Here is a 20,587-nt window from a genome sequence, read left to right as displayed (position 1 = left end):
TGAAACCCCTGAATCCCCCTGCACTCCCTGGACCCCAAATTCCATCCCAGACCCCCCAAATTCCATCCCAGACCCCCCAAAACCCCAAATTTTCACCCAAAATTCCCAAATTTCCCAAAATCCACGTTCCTCACCTCCTGCCAGACCCCAAAGTGGCTCAGGAAGCAGCGGCTCCTTGGGAACTCCCTGAATGTGCCCCAAATCCCAAATTCTCTGGACCCCAAATTCCATCCCAGACCCCCCAAATTCCATCCCAGACCCCCCAAAACCCCAAATTTTCACCCAAAATTCCCAAATTTCCCGGATTTGGGGTTCCTCACCTCCTGCCACACCCCGAAGTGGCTGAGGAAGCAGCGGCTCCTTGGGAACTCCCTGCAATCCCCCTGCACTCCCTGGACCCCAAATTCCATCCCAGACCCCTAAAATTCCATCCCAGACCCCCCAAATTCCATCCCAGACCCCCCAAAACCCCAAATTTTCACCCAAAATTCCCAAATTTCCCGGATTTGGGGTTCCTCACCTCCTGCCAGACCCCGTGGTGGCTGAGGAAGCAGCGGCTCCTTGGGAACTCCCTGGATTTCCTTTGGATTCCCTGGACCCCAAATTCCATCCCAGACCCCCCAAATTCCATCCCAGACCCCCCAAAACCCCAAATTTTCACCCAAAATTCCCAAATTTCCCGGATTTGGGGTTCCTCACCTCCTGCCAGACCCCGAGGTGGCTGAGGAAGCAGCGGCTCCTTTGGGAACTCCCTGCAATCCCAGACCCCAAATTCCATCCCAGACCCCCCAAATTCCATCCCAGACCCCCCAAAACCCCAAATTTTCGCCCAAATTTCCTGAATTTGGGGCTCCTCACCTCCTGCCAGACCCGGCAATGGCTGAGGAAGCAGCGGCTCCTTTGGGATTCCCTGAATCTGCCCCAAATCCCAAATTCTCTGGACCCCAAATTCCATCCCAGACCCCCCCAAAACCCCAAATTTTCACCCAAAATTCCCAAATTTCCCGGATTTGGGGTTCCTCACCTCCTGCCACACCCCGTGGTGGCTGAGGAAGCAGCCCACCTCGCCGTGGGTCAGCGCCCGCCCGTGGAAGGGGTCCCGGTACCCCGGCAGCATCCGCACCCCCAGCGCCTCCACCCGGCTGCGGTTCAGCGCCCTGAGGGCACGGAACGTTCCGGAACGGGGGCTGGGGGGGCTGGGGGGGTCTGGGGCAATGCAGGGGGGGATTTGCCCAAAATCCGGGGAAATTGACCCAAAATCCAGGGAGAAATGGGGAAAATTCACCCAAAATCTGGGGGAACTGACCCAAAATCCAGGGGGAAATGGGGAAAATTCACCCAAAATCCGGGGGAATTCACCCAAAATCCTGGGGGAAATGGGGAAAATTCACCCAAAATCTGGGGGAATTCACCCAAAATCCTGGGGGAAATGGGGAAAATTCACCCAAAATCCGGGGAAATTGACCCAAAATCCTGGGGAAAATTCCAGAACGGGGTCTGGGGGGGTCTGGGGCAATGCAGGGGGGGATTTGCCCAAAATCCGGGGAAATTGACCCAAAATCCAGGGAGAAATGGGGAAAATTCACCCAAAATCTGGGGGAATTCACCCAAAATCCTGGGGGAAATGGGGAAAATTCACCAAAATCTGGGCAATTCACCCAAAATCCAGGGGGAAATGGGGAAAATTCACGCAAAATCTGGGGGAATTCACCCAAAATCCGGGAAAATTTACCCAAAATCCGGGGGAAAATGGGGAAAATTCACCCAAAATCTGGGGGAACTGACCCAAAATCCAGGGGGAAATGGGGAAAATTCACCCAAAATCTGGGGGAATTCACCCAAAATCCGGGAAAATTTACCCAAAATCCAGGGGGAAATGGGGAAAATTCACCCAAAATCTGGGGCAATTCACCCAAAATCCAGGGGGAAATGGGGAAAATTCACCCAAAATCTGGGGGAATTCACCCAAAATCCTGGGGAAATGGGGAAAATTCACCCAAAATCTGGGGGAATTCACCCAAAATCCGGGAAAATTTACCCAAAATCCGGGGAAAATGGGGAAAATTCACCCAAAATCTGGGGGAACTGACCCAAAATCCGGGGGAAATGGGGAAAATTCACCCAAAATCTGGGGCAATTCACCCAAAATCCAGGGGGAAATGGGGAAAATTCACCCAAAATCTGGGGGAATTCACCCAAAATCCTGGGGAAATGGGGAAAATTCACCCAAAATCTGGGGGAATTCACCCAAAATCCGGGAAAATTTACCCAAAATCCGGGGGAAAATGGGGAAAATTCACCCAAAATCTGGGGGAATTCACCCAAAATCCGGGAAAATTTACCCAAAATCCGGGGGAAAATGGGGAAAATTCACCCAAAATCTGGGGGAATTCACCCAAAATCCAGGGAGAATGTTCCAGAACGGGCTCTGGGGGGGTCTGAGAGGGTTTGGGCAATGCAGGGGGGGATTTGCCCAAAATCCGGGGGGGTTTTTGGGGTGTTCATGGGGTGGTTTTGGGGTGGTTTTGGGGTGATTTTGGAGAGTTTTTGGGGGGTTTTTTGGGGTGTTTTTGGGGTGCTTTTGGGTGTTTTTGGGATGGTTTTGGGGGTGTTTTTTTGGTGTTTTTTGGGGTGTTTTTGGGGTGTTTTTTGGGGTGATTTTGGGGTGTTTTTGGGTGGTTTTTGGGGTGTTTTTGGTGTTTTTTGGGGTGTTTTTGGGGTGTTTTTTGGGTGTTTTTGGGGTGTTTTTTTGGGGGGTTTTTGGGGTGATTTTTGGGGTGATTTGGGGGGTTTTGGGGGGGTTTTTGGGGTGGTGGTTGAGGTGTTTTTTGAGGGGTTTTTGGGGTGTTTTTTGGGGGTGTTTTTTGGGGGGTTTTTGGGGGTGTTTTTTGGGGTGTTTTTTGGGGGGTTTTTGGGGTGTTTTTGGGGGTATTTGGGGGGTTTTTGGGGGTTTTTGGGGTCTCACCGTCCGTCCACGGCCTCCACCAGTTTGGGGCTCACCCCCAGCTCGTGCAGCGAGCGCAGCATCCGCGCCCGGCGCCACGAACGGCGGCGCAGGTTGATCAGGAACACCTGGGGAAAAATGAGGAAAAATGGGGAAAAATGGGGAAATTTGGGGAAATTGGGGGAAATAATTGGGGGCAAAATGTGGAAATCTGGGAGAAATAGGGGAAAATTGGGGGGGATTCACCCAAAATGTGATCTGGGGAAACTGACCCAAAATCCAGGGGAAATGGGGAAATTCACCCTGAAATCCAGGGGGAAATGGGGAAATCAGGGGGGAAATGGGGAAATCAGGGGGAATTCACCCAAAATCACAGAGGAAATGGGAAATTCACCCCAAAATCTGAGGGGAAAATGGGGAAAAACTGGGGGGGAAATGGGGGAAATCTGGGGGATTCAGCCAAAATCCGTGGGAAAATGGGGAAATCTGGGGGGAAATGGGAAAATCTGGGGGAAAATGGGGAGAAAATGGGGGAAAATTGAGGGGAAATGGGGAAATCTAGGGGAATTCACCCAAAATCTGGAGGGAAATGGGGAAATCTGGGAGGATTCACCCAAAATCCAGGGGGAAATGGGGAAATTCACCCCAAAATCTGTGAGGAAAATGGGGAAAAACTGGGGGAAAATGGGGGCAAACTGGGGGGAAAATGGGGAAAAATTGGGAAAAACTGAGGAGAAAATGGGGAAAAATTGGGGAAACGTGGGGGGATACACCCAAAATCAGGGGGGAAATGGGGAAATCTGGGGGAAAATAGGGAAATCTGGGGGATTCACCTGAAATCCAGGGGGAAATTGGGAAATTCACCCCGAAATCCAGGGGGAAATCTTGAGGGAAATGGGGATATCTGGGGGAAATTGGGGACAGCTGGGGGGGAAACTGGGGAGAAATGGGGAAATCTGGGGGGATTCACCCAAAATCCAGGGGAAAATGGGGAAATCCAGGAGGAAAATGGGGGAAATTTGGGGGCATTCACCCAAAACCTGGGGGGGAATTGAGAGATCTGAGGAGATTCGCCCAAAATCCAGAAATAAAGAAGGAAAACGACCCAAAATCCCAAGGAAAAGGAGGAAAAGGACCCAAAATCCCAAGGAAAGGGTGGGAAAGGCCCCAGATCCCGAGGGTGATTCCGAGGGAGGGGCTCCCACCTCATCAAATCCCAGCTTGTCCAGGACCTTGGGAGGGACCCACACGTGTGGGGAGGGCTCGGCCGGAGGCAGCTTCACTGTGGGGACGGGAAAATTCCGTGGGGATGGGGCCCAAATCCCATAGGAATGGGCCCTAAATCCACGGAAATGAGCCCCAAAATCCCATGGGAATGAGCCCCAAATCCTGTGGGAAATGGGCCCCAAATCCTGTGGGAAATGGGCTCCAAATCTCGAGGGAATGGGCCCCAAATTCCATGAGAATGAGCCCCAAATCTTGTGGGAATGGGCCCCCAAATGCCATGGGAATGGGCCCTAAATCCTGTGGGGAATGGGCCCCAAATCCCATAGGAATGGGCCCCAAATCCCATGGGAATGGGCCCCAAAATCCCAAAGGAATCAGGCCCAAAATCCCAAAGGAATCAGCCCCAAAATCCCAAAGGAATCAGCCCTAAATCCTGAAGGAATCAGCCCCAAAATCCCAAAGGAATCAGCCCCAAATCCCATGGAATGGGCCTTAAATCCCATGGGAATGAGCCCCTAAATCCCAAAGGAATCAGCCCCAAAATCCCAAAGGAATTGGTCCCAAATCCAATGGGAATGAGCCCCAAATCCTGTGGGAACAGGCCCAAAATCCCATGGGAATGGGTCCCCAAATCCAATGGGAATGAGCCCCAAAATCCCAAAGGAATCAGCCCTAAATCCTGAAGGAATCAGCCCCAAAATCCCAAAGGAATTGGTCCCCCAAATCCCATGGGAATTGGTCCCTAAATCCCAAAGGAATGGGCCCTAAATCCCAAAGGAATCAGCCCCAAATCCTGTGGGAATAGGCCCAAAATTCCATAGGAATGAGCCCCTAAATCCCATTGGAATGGGCCCTAAATCCCATGGGAATGAGCCCCTAAATTCCAGGGAAATGGGCCCAAAATCCCAAAGGAATGGGTCCCCAAATCCAATGGGAATGGGCGCCTAAATCCCAAAGGAATCAGCCCCAAAATCCCAAAGGAATCAGCCCCAAAATCCCAAAGGAATTGGCCCCAAAATCCCATGGGAATGAGCCCCAAATCCCAAGGGAATGGGCCCCCAAATCCAATGGGAATGGGCCTTAAATCCCAAAGGAATCAGCCCCAAATCCCATAGGAATGGGCCCTAAATCCCAAAGGAATCAGCCCCAAATCCCATGGAAATGAGCCCAAAATCCCATAGGAATGGGCCCCAAATCCCATGGGAATGAGACCCTAAATCCCAAATCCCACGGGAATGAGCCCCAGATCCCATGGGAACATTTCCCATCCTGGGGGTGAAGAATCCCCAGTCCCAGGGGTCCCATCCCAGGATCCTTCTCCTCCCCACGATCCCAAAGCTCTGGATCCATCAGGATCCATTGGGATCCACTGGGATCCTTTGGGATTCTTCCTTCCCCCACAATCCCAAAGCTCTGAATCCTTTGGGATCCATTGGGATCCACTGGGATCCATTGGGATTCCTCCTTCCCCCACAATCCCAAAGCTCTGAATCCTTTGGGATCCATTGGGATCCATCGGGATCCTTTGGGATTCTTCTCTCACCCCCAATCCCAAAGCTCTGAATCCTTTGGGATCCATTGGGATCCACTGGGATTCTTCTCTCACCCCCAATCCCAAAGCTCTGAATCCTTTGGGATCCATTGGGATCCACCGGGATCCACTGGGATTCTTCCTTCCCCCACAATCCCAAAGCCCTGAATCCCTTGGGAACCTTTGGGATCCTTTAGGATCCTCCTCTCCCCCCCAAGCCCAAAGCCTTGAATCCATTGGGATCCATTGGGATCCCTCTCCCCCCACGATCCCACGGCCCTGGATCCATTGGGATCCTTTGGGATCCTTTGGGATCCATTGGGATCCATTGGGATCCTCCTCTCCCCACGATCCCAAGGCCCTGGATCCATTGGGATCCATTGGGATCCTCCTCTCCCCCACAATCCCAAGGCCCTGGAGCCATTGGGATCAATTGGGATCCTCCTCTCCCCACGATCCCAAGGCCCTGGATCCTTTGGGATCCTTTGGGATCCTTTGGGATCCATTGGTTTCCTTTGGGATCCATTGGGATCCTCCTCTCCCCCGCAATCCCAAGGCCCTGGAGCCATTGGGATCCATTGGGATCCATTGGTTTCCTTTGGGATCCATTGGGATCCATTGGGATCCATTGGTTTCCTTTGGGATCCATTGGGATCCATTGGGATCCATTGGTTTCCTTTGGGATCCATTGGGATCCTCCTCTCCCAAGCAATCCCAAGGCCCTGGAGCCACTGGGATCCATGGGGATCCTCCTCTCCCCACGATCCCAAGGCCCTGGATCCATTGGGATCCTTTGGGATCCATTGGGATCCTCCTCTCCCCACGATCCCAAGGCCCTGGATCCATTGGGATCCTTTGGGATCCATTGGGATCCTTTGGGATCCATTGGGATCCTCCTCTCCCAAGCAATCCCAAGGCCCTGGAGCCATTGGGATCCATTGGGATCCTTTGGGATCCATTGGTTTCCTTTGGGATCCATTGGGATCCTCCTCTCCCCCACGATCCCACGGCCCTGGATCCATTGGGATCCTTTGGGATCCTTTGGGATCCATTGGGATCCATTGGGATCCTCCTCTCCCCATGATCCCACGGCCCTGGATCCATTGGGATCCATTGGGATCCTCCTCTCCCCACGATCCCAAGGCCCTGGATCCTTTGGGATCCTTTGGGATCCTTTGGGATCCATTGGGATCCTTTGGGATCCATTGGGATCCATTGGGATCCATTGGGATCCCTCTCCCCCCACGATCCCACGGCCCTGGATCCATTGGGATCCTTTGGGATCCTTTGGGATCCTTTGGGATCCATTGGGATCCTCCTCTCCCCGCAATCCCAAGGCCCTGGATCCATTGGGATCCTTTGGGATCCATTGGGATCCTCCTCTCCCCCGCAATCCCAAGGCCCTGGAGCCATTGGGATCCATTGGGATCCTTTGGGATCCATTGGTTTCCTTTGGGATCCATTGGGATCCTCCTCTCCCCACGATCCCAAGGCCCTGGATCCTTTGGGATCCTTTGGGATCCTTTGGGATCCATTGGTTTCCTTTGGGATCCATTGGGATCCATTGGTTTCCTTTGGGATCCATTGGGATCCTCCTCTCCCAAGCAATCCCAAGGCCCTGGATCCATTGGGATCCTTTGGGATCCATTGGGATCCTCCTCTCCCCCACGATCCCAAGGCCCTGGATCCTTTGGGATCCTTTGGGATCCATTGGGATCCTCCTCTCCCCCACGATCCCAAAGCCCTGGAGCCATTGGGATCCATTGGGATCCTCCTCTCCCCACGATCCCAAGGCCCTGGATCCTTTGGGATCCATTGGGATCCTTTGGGATCCATTGGTTTCCTTTGGGATCCATTGGGATCCTCCTCTCCCAAGCAATCCCAAGGCCCGGGATCCATTGGGATCCTTCCCTCCCTCCAATCCCCAAGCTCAGAATCCATTGGGGTCCCTCCCTCTCCCAAAATCCCAAAGCTGTGAATCCATCGGGATCCATCGGGATCCATCGGGATCCTTCCCTCCCCACGATCCCAAGGCCCCGGATCCTTTGGGATCCACTGGGGTCCCTCGGGGTCTCACCCATGATCTCCAGCTGGACGTGCAGGAAGTTCTCGGCCTCGTCCCGCAGGGAGCTCTGGGAGCGCAGCGGCACCGGCAGGAACCCGAACTGCTCCCGGTTGGACACGAACATCTGAACCCCTGGAACAACGGGAATAACGGGAATAACGGGAATAACGGGAACCCGAACTGCTCCCGGTTGGACACGAACATCTGCACGCCTGGGAATAACGGGAATAACGGGAATAACGGGAACCCGAACTGCTCCCGGTTGGACACGAACATCTGCACGCCTGGAATGACGGGAATAACGGGAATAACGGGATTGGGATTGGGAACGGGAACCCGAACTGCTCCCGGTTGGACACGAACATCTGCACCCCTGGGAATAACGGGAATAACGGGAATAATGGGATTGGGAATAACGGGATTGGGATTGGGAACAGGAACCCGAACTGCTCCCGGTTGGACACGAACATCTGCACGCCTGGAATAACGGGAATAACGGGAATAACGGGAATAATGGGATTGGGAACGGGAACCCGAACTGCTCCCGGTTGGACACGAACATCTGCACACCTGGAATGACGGGAATAACGGGAATGTTGGGAATAACGGGAATAATGGGATTGGGAACAGGAACCCGAACTGCTCCCGGTTGGACACGAACATCTGCACGCCTGGAATGACGGGAATAACGGGAATAATGGGAATAACGGGATTGGGATTGGGAACGGGAACCTGAACTGCTCCCGGTTGGACACGAACATCTGCACACCTGGGAATAACGGGAATAATGGGAATAACGGGAATAATGGGATTGGGAACGGGAACCCGAACTGCTCCCGGTTGGACACGAACATCTGCACACCTGGAATAACGGGAATAACGGGAATAATGGGAATAACGGGAACCCGAACTGCTCCCGGTTGGACACGAACATCTGAACCCCTGGGAATAACGGGAATAACGGGAATAACGGGATTGGGAACGGGAACCCGAACTGCTCCCGGTTGGACACGAACATCTGCACGCCTGGGAATAACGGGAATAACGGGAATAATGGGATTGGGAATAACGGATTGGGATTGGGAACGGGAACCCGAACTGCTCCCGGTTGGACACGAACATCTGCACACCTGGAATAACGGGAATAACGGGAATAACGGGAATAATGGGATTGGGAACGGGAACCCGAACTGCTCCCGGTTGGACACGAACATCTGCACGCCTGGGAATGACGGGAATAACGGGAATAACGGATTGGGATTGGGAACGGGAACCCGAACTGCTCCCGGTTGGACACGAACATCTGCACACCTGGGAATAACGGGAATAACGGGAATAACGGGATTGGGAATAATGGGAACCTGAACTGCTCCCAGTTGGACACGAACATCTGAACCCCTGGGATAACGGGAATAACGGGAATAACGGGAATCCGAACTGCTCCCGGTTGGACACGAACATCTGAACCGCTGGAAATAACGGGAATGTTGGGAATAACGGGATTGGGAGTGGGATTGGGAATGGGATCCCTCAGGATAGGGATCGGGGATGGAAGCAGAGCAGGATCAGGATGGGGGAGTCACTCCGGTACCGGGATCACTCAGAGTCGATCGCAAATCCCAGCCCAATTTCAACCCCAACCCAACAATCCCAACCCAACTCAACCCAACCCAACCCAACCCAACTCAACCCAACTCAACCCAACACAACAATCACAATCCCAATCCAACCCAACAATCCCAACCCAACCCATCAATCCCAACCCAACCCAACCCGACCCCATTGCCAATCCTCACCGGCGTGTCGGCAGGCGGCGGCGAACACCAGGATATCGTCCCAGTCCCAACCCAACTCAACCCAACCCAACAACCCCAACTCAACCCAACCCAACCCAACAATCCCAACCCAACCCATGCCCATTGCCGGTGCTCACCGGCGTGGCGGCAGGCGGCGGCGAACACCAGGACGTCGTCCCAATCCCAACCCAACCCAACCCAACCCAACAATCCCAACCCAACCCAACCCATTACCCAGCACTCACCGGCGTGGCGGCAGGCGGCGGCGAACACCAGGATGTCGTCCCAATCCCAACCCAACTCAACCCAACCCAACCCAACAACCCCAACTCAACCCAACCCAACAACCCCAACTCAACCCAACTCAACTGAACCCAACAATCCCAACCCAACCCCAATGCCAATCCCAGTGCTCACCGGCGTGGCGGCAGGCGGCGGCGAACACCAGGACGTCGTCCCAGTCCCAACCCAACTCAACCCAACCCAACTCAACCCAACACAACAATCACAATCCCAACCCAACCCAACCCAACAATCCCAACCCAACCCATGCCCATTGCCCATCCTCACCGGCGTGGCGGCAGGCGGCGGCGAACACCAGGACGTCGTCCCAATCCCAACCCAACTCAACCCTGCCCAACAACCCCAACTCAACCCAACCCAACAACCCCAACCCAACCCAACCCATCAATCCCAACCCAACCCCGGTCCCCCGTCCTCACCGGCGTGGCGGCAGGTGGCAGCGAACACCAGGACGTCGTCCCAATCCCAACCCAACCCAACAACCCCAACCCAACTCAACCCAACACAACAATCACAATCCCAACCCAACCCAACCCATCAATCCCAACTCAACCCAACCCAACCCGACCCCATTGCCAATCCTCACCGGCGCGTCGGCAGGCGGCGGCGAAGACCAGTATGCTGTCCCAATCCCAACCCAACTCAACCCAACGCATCTCAAGAGTCCCAGCTCAACTCAACCCAACCCAACCCAACCCAACAATCCCAACCCAACCCATGCCCATTGCCGGTGCTCACCGGCGTGGCGGCAGGCGGCGGCGAACACCAGGACGTCGTCCCAGTCCCAACCCAACACAACCCAACCCAACCCAACCAACCCAACCCAACCCAACAACCCCAACTCAACCCAACCCAACCCAACCCAACAATCCCAACCCAACCCCAATGCCAATCCCAGTGCTCACCGGCGTGGCGGCAGGCGGCGGCGAACACCAGGATGTCGTCCCAATCCCAACCCAACTCAACCCTGCCCAACAACCCCAACTCAACCCAACCCAACAATCCCAACCCAACCCAACCCATCAATCCCAACCCAACCCATTACCCAGCGCTCACCGGCGTGGCGGCAGGCGGCGGCAAAGACCAGGATGTCGTCCCAGTCCCAACCCAACCCAACCCTAATGCCAATCCCAACCCTCACCGGCGTGGCGGCAGGTGGCGGCGAACACCAGGATGTCGTCCCAATCCCAACCCAACCCAACCCAACCCAACCCAACAACCCCAACTCAACCCAACCCAACAACCCCAACTCAACCCAACTCAACTGAACCCAACAATCCCAACCCAACCCCAATGCCAATCCCAGTGCTCACCGGCGTGGCGGCAGGCGGCGGCGAACACCAGGATGTCGTCCCAATCCCAACCCAACTCAACCCAACCCAACCCAACAACCCCAACTCAACCCAACCCAACAACCCCAACTCAACCCAACAATCCCAACCCAACCCAACAACCCCAACCCAACCCAACCCATTACCCAGCGCTCACCGGCGTGGCAGCAGGCGGCGGCGAACACCAGGACGTCGTCCCAATCCCAACCCAACCCAACCCATTAGCCAACCCTCACCGGCGTGGCGGCAGGCGGCGGCGAAGACCAGGATGTCGTCCCAATCCCAACCCAACCCAACAATCCCAACCCAACCCAACCCAACCCAACAATCCCAACCCAACCCAACCCATTGCCCATCCTCACCGGCGTGGCGGCAGGCGGCGGCGAACACCAGGATGTCGTCCCAGGGGCCGGCGTAGCCGGGCGGCGGCGGGTGGAAGGCCAGGTGCCGCGCGCGCTCCCGGCGCAGGTCCAGCAGGAACGTCGAGTGCACCATGGGCACCGCGAAGCAGCCGCGGCGCTCCCGGCGCCGGATGGGCAGGTAGGCGGCCGTGCGCCGGTAATAGCCCTGGGGACGGGGAGAGTGACCAGTGAGTGACCAGTGAGTGACCAGTGAGTGACCAGTGAGTGACCAATGAGTGACCAATGAGTGACCAATGAGTGACCAGTGAGTGACCAATGAGTGACCAATGAGTGACCAGTGAGTGACCAATGAGTGACCAGTGAGTGACCAGTGAGTGACCAGTGAGTGACCAGTGAGTGACCAGTGAGTGACCACTGAGTGACCAATGAGTGACCAGTGAGTGACCAATGAGTGACCAGTGAGTGACCAGTGAGTGACCAGTGAGTGACCAGTGAGTGACCAATGAGTGACCACTGAGTGACCAATGAGTGACCACTGAGTGACCAGTGAGTGACCAATGAGTGACCACTGGGATCGGCAGGTAGGCGGCCGTGCGCCGGTAATAGCCCTGGGAACGGGGAGTGACCAGTGAGTGACCAGTGAGTCACCAGTGAGTGACCACTGAGTGACCAGTGAGTGACCAATGAGTGACCAATGAGTGACCAATGAGTGACCACTGAGTGACCAATGAGTGACCAGTGAGTGACCAATGAGTGACCAATGAGTGACCACTGAGTGACCAATGAGTGACCAGTGAGTGACCACTGAGTGACCAATGAGTGACCAATGAGTGACCACTGGGAATGGGGCAGTGCCCACTGGGATTGCAGTCAGAAACGCAGGAATGACCACAGGGAATGAGGGAATGGCCACGCCCTCACCTGTCTGTGCCCTCCCCTGTGCCCACCCTCACCTGTGCCACACCCTCACCTGTCAGTGCCCCACCCTCACCTGTGCCCACCCTCCCCTGTGCCCATCCTCCCCTGTGCCCACCCTCACCTGTCAGTGTCACACCCTCCCCTGTGCCCCACCCTCACCTGTCCCCGCCCTCACCTGTGCCCACCCTCACCTGTGCCCACCCTCACCTGTCAGTGCCACACCCTCACCTGTACCACATCCTCACCTGTCAGTGCCCCACCCTCACCTGTGCCCACCCTCCCCTGTCGGTGCCACACCCTCACCTGTGCCCACCCTCACCTGTGCCACATCCTCACCTGTGCCACATCCTCACCTGTCAGTGTCACACCCTCACCTGTGCCCGCCCTCCCCTGTGCCCCACCCTCACCTGTGCCCACCCTCACCTGTCGGTGCCACACCCTCACCTGTGCCACACCCTCACCTGTGCCCCACCCTCACCTGTGCCCACCCTCACCTGTGCCCAGCCTCCCCTGTGCCCAGCCTCCCCTGTGCCCACCCTCACCTGTGCCCACCCTCACCTGTGCCCACCCTCACCTGTGCCCAGCCTCCCCTGTGCCCACCCTCACCTGTGCCCACCCTCACCTGTGCCCAGCCTCCCCTGTGCCCAGCCTCCCCTGTGCCCCACCCTCGCCTGTGCCCGCCCTCACCTGTGCCCGCCCTCCCCTGTCGGTGCCCCGCCCTGCCCCGTGCCCGCCCTCACCTGCGGGGTGATGCCGCACCAGAAGTTGGAGTAGGCGGCGCGCGAGTCCAGCATGGGCGCCACCACGGTTCTGTTCTCGGCCAGCAGCACGGCCAGCGTGTCGGGGTTCACCAGGACATTGTCAGCGTCCAGGAACTGCGGGGACACACCTGTGTGACACCTGGGACACACCTGTGTGACACCTGTGTGACACCTGACACACCTGTGACACACCTGGGACACACCTGAGTTACACCTGGGACACCCCCAGCGTGTTGGGGTTCACCAGGACATTGTCAGCATCCAGGAACTGTGACACAGATACCTGTGTGACACCTGTGACACACCTGGGACACACCTGTGTGACACACCTGTGACACTCCTGGGACACACCTGTGTGACATCTGACACACCTGAGTTACACCTGAGTTACACCTGAGTTACACCCGGGACACCCCCAGCGTGTCGGGGTTCACCAGGACATTGTCAGCATCCAGGAACTGTGACACAGATACCTGTGTGACACCTGTGACACACCTGTGTGACACCTGGGACACCTGAGTTACACCTGAGTTACACCTGAGTTACACCTGGGACACCCTCAGCGTGTTGGGGTTCACCAGGACGTTGTCAGCGTCCAGGAACTGTGACAGGGACACACCTGTGACACACCTGGGACACACCTGTGACACCTGACACACCTGTGTGACATCTGACACACCTGTGACACACCTGAGTTACACCTGGGACACACCTGTGTGACATCTGACACACCTGAGTTACACCTGAGTTACACCTGAGTTACACCCGGGACACCCCCAGCGTGTCGGGGTTCACCAGGACGTTGTCAGCGTCCAGGAACTGTGACAGGGACACACCTGTGACACACCTGTGTGACACCTGACACACCTGGGACACACCTGGGACACACCTGTGACACACCTGGGACACACCAGGGACATCTCAGGGACCCCTCCCCAAATTGGGAGACCCCTCCCCAAATTCCAACAGAACCACACTCAACCCTGGGTGTCCCCAGTGTCCCCCACCCCAGGGCTGGCTTTGTCCCCTTTGAGGGGGCTCAGGGACCCTTGAGGGACCCTTGGGGACCCTTGGGGACCCCTCCCCAAATTCGGGGGCCCCCTCCCCAAATTCAGGACCCTCCCAAATTCCAACAGAACCACACTCAACTCTGAGTGTCCCCAATGTCCCCCACCCCAGGGCTGTGTTTGTCCCCTCTGGGGCGGCTTTTCCCCCCTGCCTGGGGCTCAGGGACCCTTGGGGACCCTTGGGGACCCTTGGGGACCCCTCCCCAAATTCGGGGACCCCCTCCCCACATTCAGCCCGCCCCGTACCAGCAGGTAATCGGCCCACATGGCCCGGGCGGCCTCCAGGGCCTCCTGGCGCAGCCTCATCACGTGCTCGTAGCGCGCGGGGCTCCAGTGCTTGGGGCCCTCCTCGTCGGGGAACGACCTGGGGGGCACCAAACGGGGGGGCACCTCAGACACCCCCCAAAATCATGGGGAGACCCCCCCCAAATCCGGGGAGAGACCCCCGAAATCCGGGGAGAGACCCCCGAAATTTGGGGACCCACAGAGACCCTCAAAATGTGAGAAAAACAACAAAATTTGGGGACTCGTCCCCACAAATTTTGGACTTTCCTCATTGGGGAAGGACCTGGGGGGCACCGGGGGGGGCACCTCAGACACCCCCAAATCATGGGGAGACCCCCCCCAAATCCTGGGAGAGACCCCCCAAATCCGGGGAGAGACCCCCAAACCCGAGGAGAGACCCCCGAAATTTGGGGACCCACAGGGACCCTCAAAATGTGAGAAAAACAACAAAATTTGGGGTTCCCTCCTCATTGGGGAAGGACCTGGGGGGCACCAAAGGGGGCACCTCAGACACCCCCAAAATCCCGGGAGAGACCCCCCCCAAATCCAGGGAGACCCCCCCCAAACCCAGGGAGAGACCCCCGAAATTTGGGGACACACAGGGACCCTCCAAATGTGACAAAAACCCCAAAATTTGGGGTTCCCTCCTCGTCGGGGAAGGACCTGGGGGGCACCGGGGGCACCTCAGACACCCCAAAATCCGAGGAGAGCCCCCCCAAATCCGGGGAGAGACCCCCAAATCCGGGGAGAGACCCCCCAAATCCAGGGAGAGACCCCCGAAATTTGGGGACACACAGGAACCCGAAAAACCTGAGGAAAACCCCAAAATTTGGGGATTTGTCCCCACAAATTTGGGACTCTCCTCAGTGGGGAAGGACCTGGGGGGCACCGGGGGGGGGCACCTCAGACACCCCCAAATCCGGGGAGACCCCCCCCAAATCCGGGGAGAGACCCCCGAAATCTGGGACCCACAGGGACCCTCAAAATGTGAGAAAAACAACAAAATTTCGGGTTCCCTCCTCGTCGGGGAACGACCTGGGGGGCACCAAACGGGGGGGCACCTCAGACACCCCCCAAAATCATGGGGAGACCCCCCCCAAATCCTGGGAGAGACCCCCGAAATTTGGGGACACACAGGAACCCGAAAAACCTGAGGAAAACCCCAAAATTTGGGGACTCGTCCCCACAAATTTGGGACTCTCCTCATTGGGGAAGGACCTGGGGGGCACCAGGGGCACCTCAGACACCCCAAAATCCCGGGGAGACCCCCCCCAAATCCAGGGAGAGCCCCCCCAAATCTGGGGAGACCCCCCCCAAACCCGAGGAGAGACCCCCGAAATTTGGGGACCCACAGGGACCCTCAAAACCTGAGGAAAACCCCAAAATTTGGGGATTTGTCCCCACAAATTTGGGACTTTCCTCACTGGGGGGCACCTTAGACACCCCCAAATCCTGAGGAGACCCCAAAAACCCCCCCAGGACCCCCCTAAATTTGTTCTGAGACCCTCGCGGGACCCCCAAAAAGCCCCCAGAACCCCTCCTGGTGCCTCCCCTCTCTACAGTGACCAAACTCCCAACGCGTGGGGACCCCCAAAATCCCCCCCAGGACCCCCAAATCCCCTCCCAGACCCCTTCAAACACCCCCAGGAGCCCCCCAAAATCCCCCAGGGACCCCCAAAATGGCGTCAGAGCCCCCCCAAAATGTGTCTGAGCCCCCCAAAACAGTGTCAGAATCCCCCAAAAATGGGTCAGAGCCCCCCAAAGACAGTTCTGAGCCCCCCAAAGACAGTTCTGAGCCCCCCAAAAATGTCCGAGCCCCCTAAGACAGTTCTGAGACCCCCAAAAATGCTTCTGAGACCCCCAAAACGGTGTCAGAACGCCCCAGAAATGGGTCAGAGCCCCCAAAAATTGTCCAAGACCCCCAAAAATGCTTCTGAGCCCCCCAAAAATGCTTCTGAGCCCCCCAAAAATGAGTCAGAGCCCCCAAAGACAGTTCTGAGACCCCCAAAAATCTGAGCCCCCCAAAAACAGTTCTGAGACCCCCAAAAACGATTCTGAGCATCCCAAAATGGTGTCAGAGCCCCCCAAAACAGTGTCAGAGCCCCCCAAAACAGTGTCAGAGCCCCCCAAAACGTGTCTGAGCCCCTCCAAAAGGTGTCGGAGTCCCCCAAAGACAGTTCTGAGAACCCCAAAAACGCTTCTGAGACCCCCAAAACGGTGTCAGAGCCCCCCCAAAATGTGTCTGAGACCCCCAAAACAGGGTCAGAGCCCCCCAAAATTGCCCAAGACCCCCAAAGACAGTTCTGAGCCCCCCAAAGACAGTTCTGAGACCCCCAAAAATGCTTCCGAGACCCCCAAAACGGTGTCAGAGCCCCCCAAAGATGGGTCAGAGCCCCCAAAAATTGTCCAAGACCCCCAAAAATGCTTCTGAGACCCCCAAAAATGCTTCTGAGCCCCCCAAAAATGAGTCAGAGCCCCCAAAGACAGTTCTGAGCCCCCCAAAAACAGTTCTGAGCCCCCCAAAAACAGTTCTGAGACCCCTAAAAACGCTTCTGAGACCCCCAAACGGTGTCAGAGCCCCCCAAAAATTGCCCAAGACCCCCAAAGACAGTTCTGAGCCCCCCAAAAATGCTTCTGAGACCCCCCAAACGGTGTCAGAGCCCCCCAAACGGTGTCAGAGCCCCCCCAAAGGTGTCAGAGCCCCCCCAAAGGTGTCAGAGCCCCCCAAGCCCCCCCGGGCTCACGTGGGCTCCTCCTGGTGCCTCCAGAGCACGCGGTGGTAGCGGCCCCGCACGCGGCCCAGCCACTCGGCCAGCAGCGACGACGTGTTGTCCACGCTGTGGTCAGCGGCCACCCTGGGGACACGGGGACACCTCGGGGTCACTCGGGGTCACACGGGGTCACAAAGTGTCACTCGGGGTCACACGGGGTCATACAGGGGCCATAGAGGGGTCACACAGTGTCACCAAGGGTCAGTGTCACACACACACAGAGGTGTCCACGCTGTGGTCAGCGGCCACCCTGGGGACACGGGGACACCTCGGGGTCACAAAGTGTCACTCGGGGTCACTCAGGGTCACAAAGTGTCACACGGGGTCACACGGGGTCATACAGGGGTCACACAGTGTCACCCAGGGTCAGTGTCACACCCAGGGTCAGTGTCACACAGTGTCAGTGTCACACCCAGGGTCAGTGTCACACACACACAGAGGTGTCCACGCTGTGCTCAGCGGCCACCCTGGGGGGACACGGGGACACAAAGTGTCACACACAGGGCAGTGTCACACACAGGTTGTCACACACTGAGCCCATCCCTGAGTGCTCCCCACACTCCCCAATGTCCCCAATGTCCCCCAATGTCCCCACTGTCCCCAGACCCACCACAGCGCCATCCTGCCCTCGGGGCGCCCTGTTCCCCCTGTGTCCCCAATGTCCCCACACCCCCCAGTGTCCCCAGTGTCCCCAGACCCACCACAGCGCCATCCTGCCCTTGGGGCGCCCTGTGACCCCTGTGTCCCCAATGTCCCCACATCCCCCAGCGTCCCCACACCCCCTCCAATGTCCCCACATCCCCTCAATGTCCCCAATGTCCCCCAGTGTCCCCATGCCCTCCAATGTCCCCAGTGTCCCCACATCCCCCAGTGTCCCCACGCCCCTCAATGTCCCCAATGTCCCCAATGTCCCCAGACCCCCACGAGCACCATCCTGCCCTTGGGGTGCCGTGTCCCCCCTGTGTCCCCACTGTCCCCACACCCCCCAGTGTCCCCAATGTCCCCCAGTGTCCCCATGCCCTCCAATGTCCCCCAGTGTCCCCACATCTCCCAGTGCCCCCACGCCCCTCAATGTCCCCAATGTCCCCAGTGTCCCCAGTGTCCCCAGACCCCCACGAGCACCATCCTGTCCTTGGGGTGCCGTGTCCCCCACTATCCCCAGTGCCCCCACACCCCTCCAATGTCCCCACATCCCCCAGTGTCCCCACGCCCCTCAATGTCCCCAATACCCCCAGTGTCCCCAGTGTCCCCAGACCCACCACAGCGCCATCCTGTCCTTGGGGTGCCATGTCCCCCCTGTGTCCCCAATGTCCCCACATCCCCCAGCGTCCCCACGCCCCTCCATGTCCCCACACCCCCGCAATGTCCCCAATGTCCCCAGACCCCCCCTGTGTCCCCAATGTCCCCACACCCCCTCCAATGTCCCCACATCCTCTCAATGTCCCCACACCTCCCAGTGTCCCCAGTGTCCCCAGACCCACCACAGCGCCATCCTGTCCTTGGGGTGCCGTGTCCCCCACTGTCCCCAAGGTCCCCACACCCCTCCAATGTCCCCACTGTCCCCAGACCCACCACAGCGCCGTGTCCCCGCTGTGTCCCCAATGTCCCCACACCCCCCAGTGTCCCCAATGTCCCCCAGTGTCCCCATGCCCTCCAATGTCCCCACTGTCCCCATATCTCCCAGTGCCCCCACGCTCCCCAATGTCCCCAGACCCCCGCAATGTCCCCAGTGTCCCCAGACCCACCACAGCGCCATCCTGTCCTTGGGGTGCCGTGTCCCCCACTGTCCCCAGTGCCCCCACACCCCTCCAATGTCCCCAGTGTCCCCAGACCCTCCCAATGTCCCCAGTGTCCCCAGACCCACCAGAGCGCCATCCTGTCCTTGGGGTGCCGCAGCCTCTCGAGCCCCCCCAGCACCAGCGGCAGCGCATGGGCCGCGTTCCGCGCCAGCAGCGCCACGGCCACGCGCGGCGGCCGCAGCGGCGACTCCGGGTTCCAGCGCTCCTCGGGGAAATACCCGAGGGCCGGGCCGGGCCCCAGCCCCAGGCGGAGCCGCCCGGAGGAGCCGCCCGGGCCCCGCTCCGGCCCCGCCAGCAGCAGCAGCAGCAGCAGCGGCCACGGCCGCGCCGCCATCTTGGGCCGCCCTCACGGCAGGCCACGCCCTTCTCCCTCAGGCCCCTCACCACGGCCACGCCCACACGCGCGCTGATTGGTCAGTGCACACCGTGACCACGCCCATTAATGCCATATATGGGGCGTGGCCGAGAAGCCGCGCCCCGTGTCGTAGCCATGTATGGGCATACAGCTTGGCCACGCCCACAGAGCCATATATGGGAGAGGGAGCTATGAGGCCACGCCCATTGTGTGACCATATATGGGAATGAGTGACAGGCCACGCCTCCTGTGGCCACGCCCCCTGCTCCCCTCAGAGATTCCCTGTAAAAAATTTGATTTTCCGAGGATTTTTAACTCCCGATTTTCCCATTTTTTTCAAAGGGTTTTAGCACCAAAATTGCAAGGGGGAATAAAGGGAAAGAGACGGGGAAAAAAGGAGGGGGAAAGGATGGGAAAAATGGGAAAAAAAGAGGGGAAAAAGCGGCAAAAAAGGGGAAAAATGGGGGAGAAGGGAAAGAAATGGGAATAAAGGAATAAAAATGGGAAAATTTGAAGTAAATCAGACTCAAGTGAGGGAAAAAGGGGAAAAAAGGAAAAGAGGGGGGAAGGGAACGAAATGAGAATAAAAGAGGAAAAATGGGACAAATTGAAATAAATGAAAATCAAAGGGGGGAAAAGGGGGAGAAAAGGGAGAAAAAAGAAAAAAAAATGGGGGAAAAGGGAAAGAAATGGGAATCAAACAGGAAAAATGGGATAAATTGAAAGAAATGGGAATCAAAGGGGGAAAACGGGGGGGGAAAGGAAATAAAAATGGGGAAATGAGGAAAAAAAGGGGAGAAAAATAGGAAAAAAGGAGAAAAAAAAGGGGAAAAAGGGAGGAAAAGGGCAGAAAAAGGGCAAAAAAGTGGGGAAAGAAATTGGAATAAAGAAAGAAGAATAGGGGGAAAGGGGGGTAAAAGAAAAAAGAGTGAAAAAATGGAAAAAAAGGAGGAAAAAAGGAGGAAAAAAGAGGAAAAAAAGGCCCCAAAAATGGGAATAAAAATGCAAAACCCAGGAATATTCAGGAGGGGGGGATGGGCTGAGGCCTCTGGAATATTTTGGGATTTTTTGG

At 57.1% G+C, this 20,587-nt stretch overlaps 1 protein-coding gene across 1 annotated transcript in view; it reads right to left on the bottom strand.

Moving 5' to 3' along the window:
- The window catches only part of LOC134433047 (procollagen galactosyltransferase 1-like), a 55,096-nt gene extending 35,602 nt beyond the window's left edge, over nt 1-19,494 (bottom strand). The window contains exons 1-9 of the mRNA XM_063181935.1: nt 19,226-19,494; nt 17,335-17,445; nt 14,552-14,669; nt 13,218-13,352; nt 11,560-11,764; nt 7,780-7,899; nt 4,150-4,226; nt 2,966-3,072; nt 1,025-1,157 (exon numbers count right to left, since the gene is read on the bottom strand). Of these exons, the coding sequence (XP_063038005.1) occupies nt 1,025-1,157; nt 2,966-3,072; nt 4,150-4,226; nt 7,780-7,899; nt 11,560-11,764; nt 13,218-13,352; nt 14,552-14,669; nt 17,335-17,445; nt 19,226-19,494 (1,275 nt within the window). The remainder of the gene's footprint in view (nt 1-1,024; nt 1,158-2,965; nt 3,073-4,149; nt 4,227-7,779; nt 7,900-11,559; nt 11,765-13,217; nt 13,353-14,551; nt 14,670-17,334; nt 17,446-19,225) is intronic.
- Nucleotides 19,495-20,587: the final 1,093 nt, after the last annotated feature.

Source organism: Melospiza melodia (genome assembly GCF_035770615.1).
Source record: "Melospiza melodia melodia isolate bMelMel2 chromosome 17 unlocalized genomic scaffold, bMelMel2.pri SUPER_17_unloc_2, whole genome shotgun sequence".
Taxonomy (NCBI): Eukaryota; Metazoa; Chordata; class Aves; order Passeriformes; family Passerellidae; genus Melospiza; species Melospiza melodia.
This window is presented reverse-complemented; position numbering and strand designations above follow the sequence as displayed.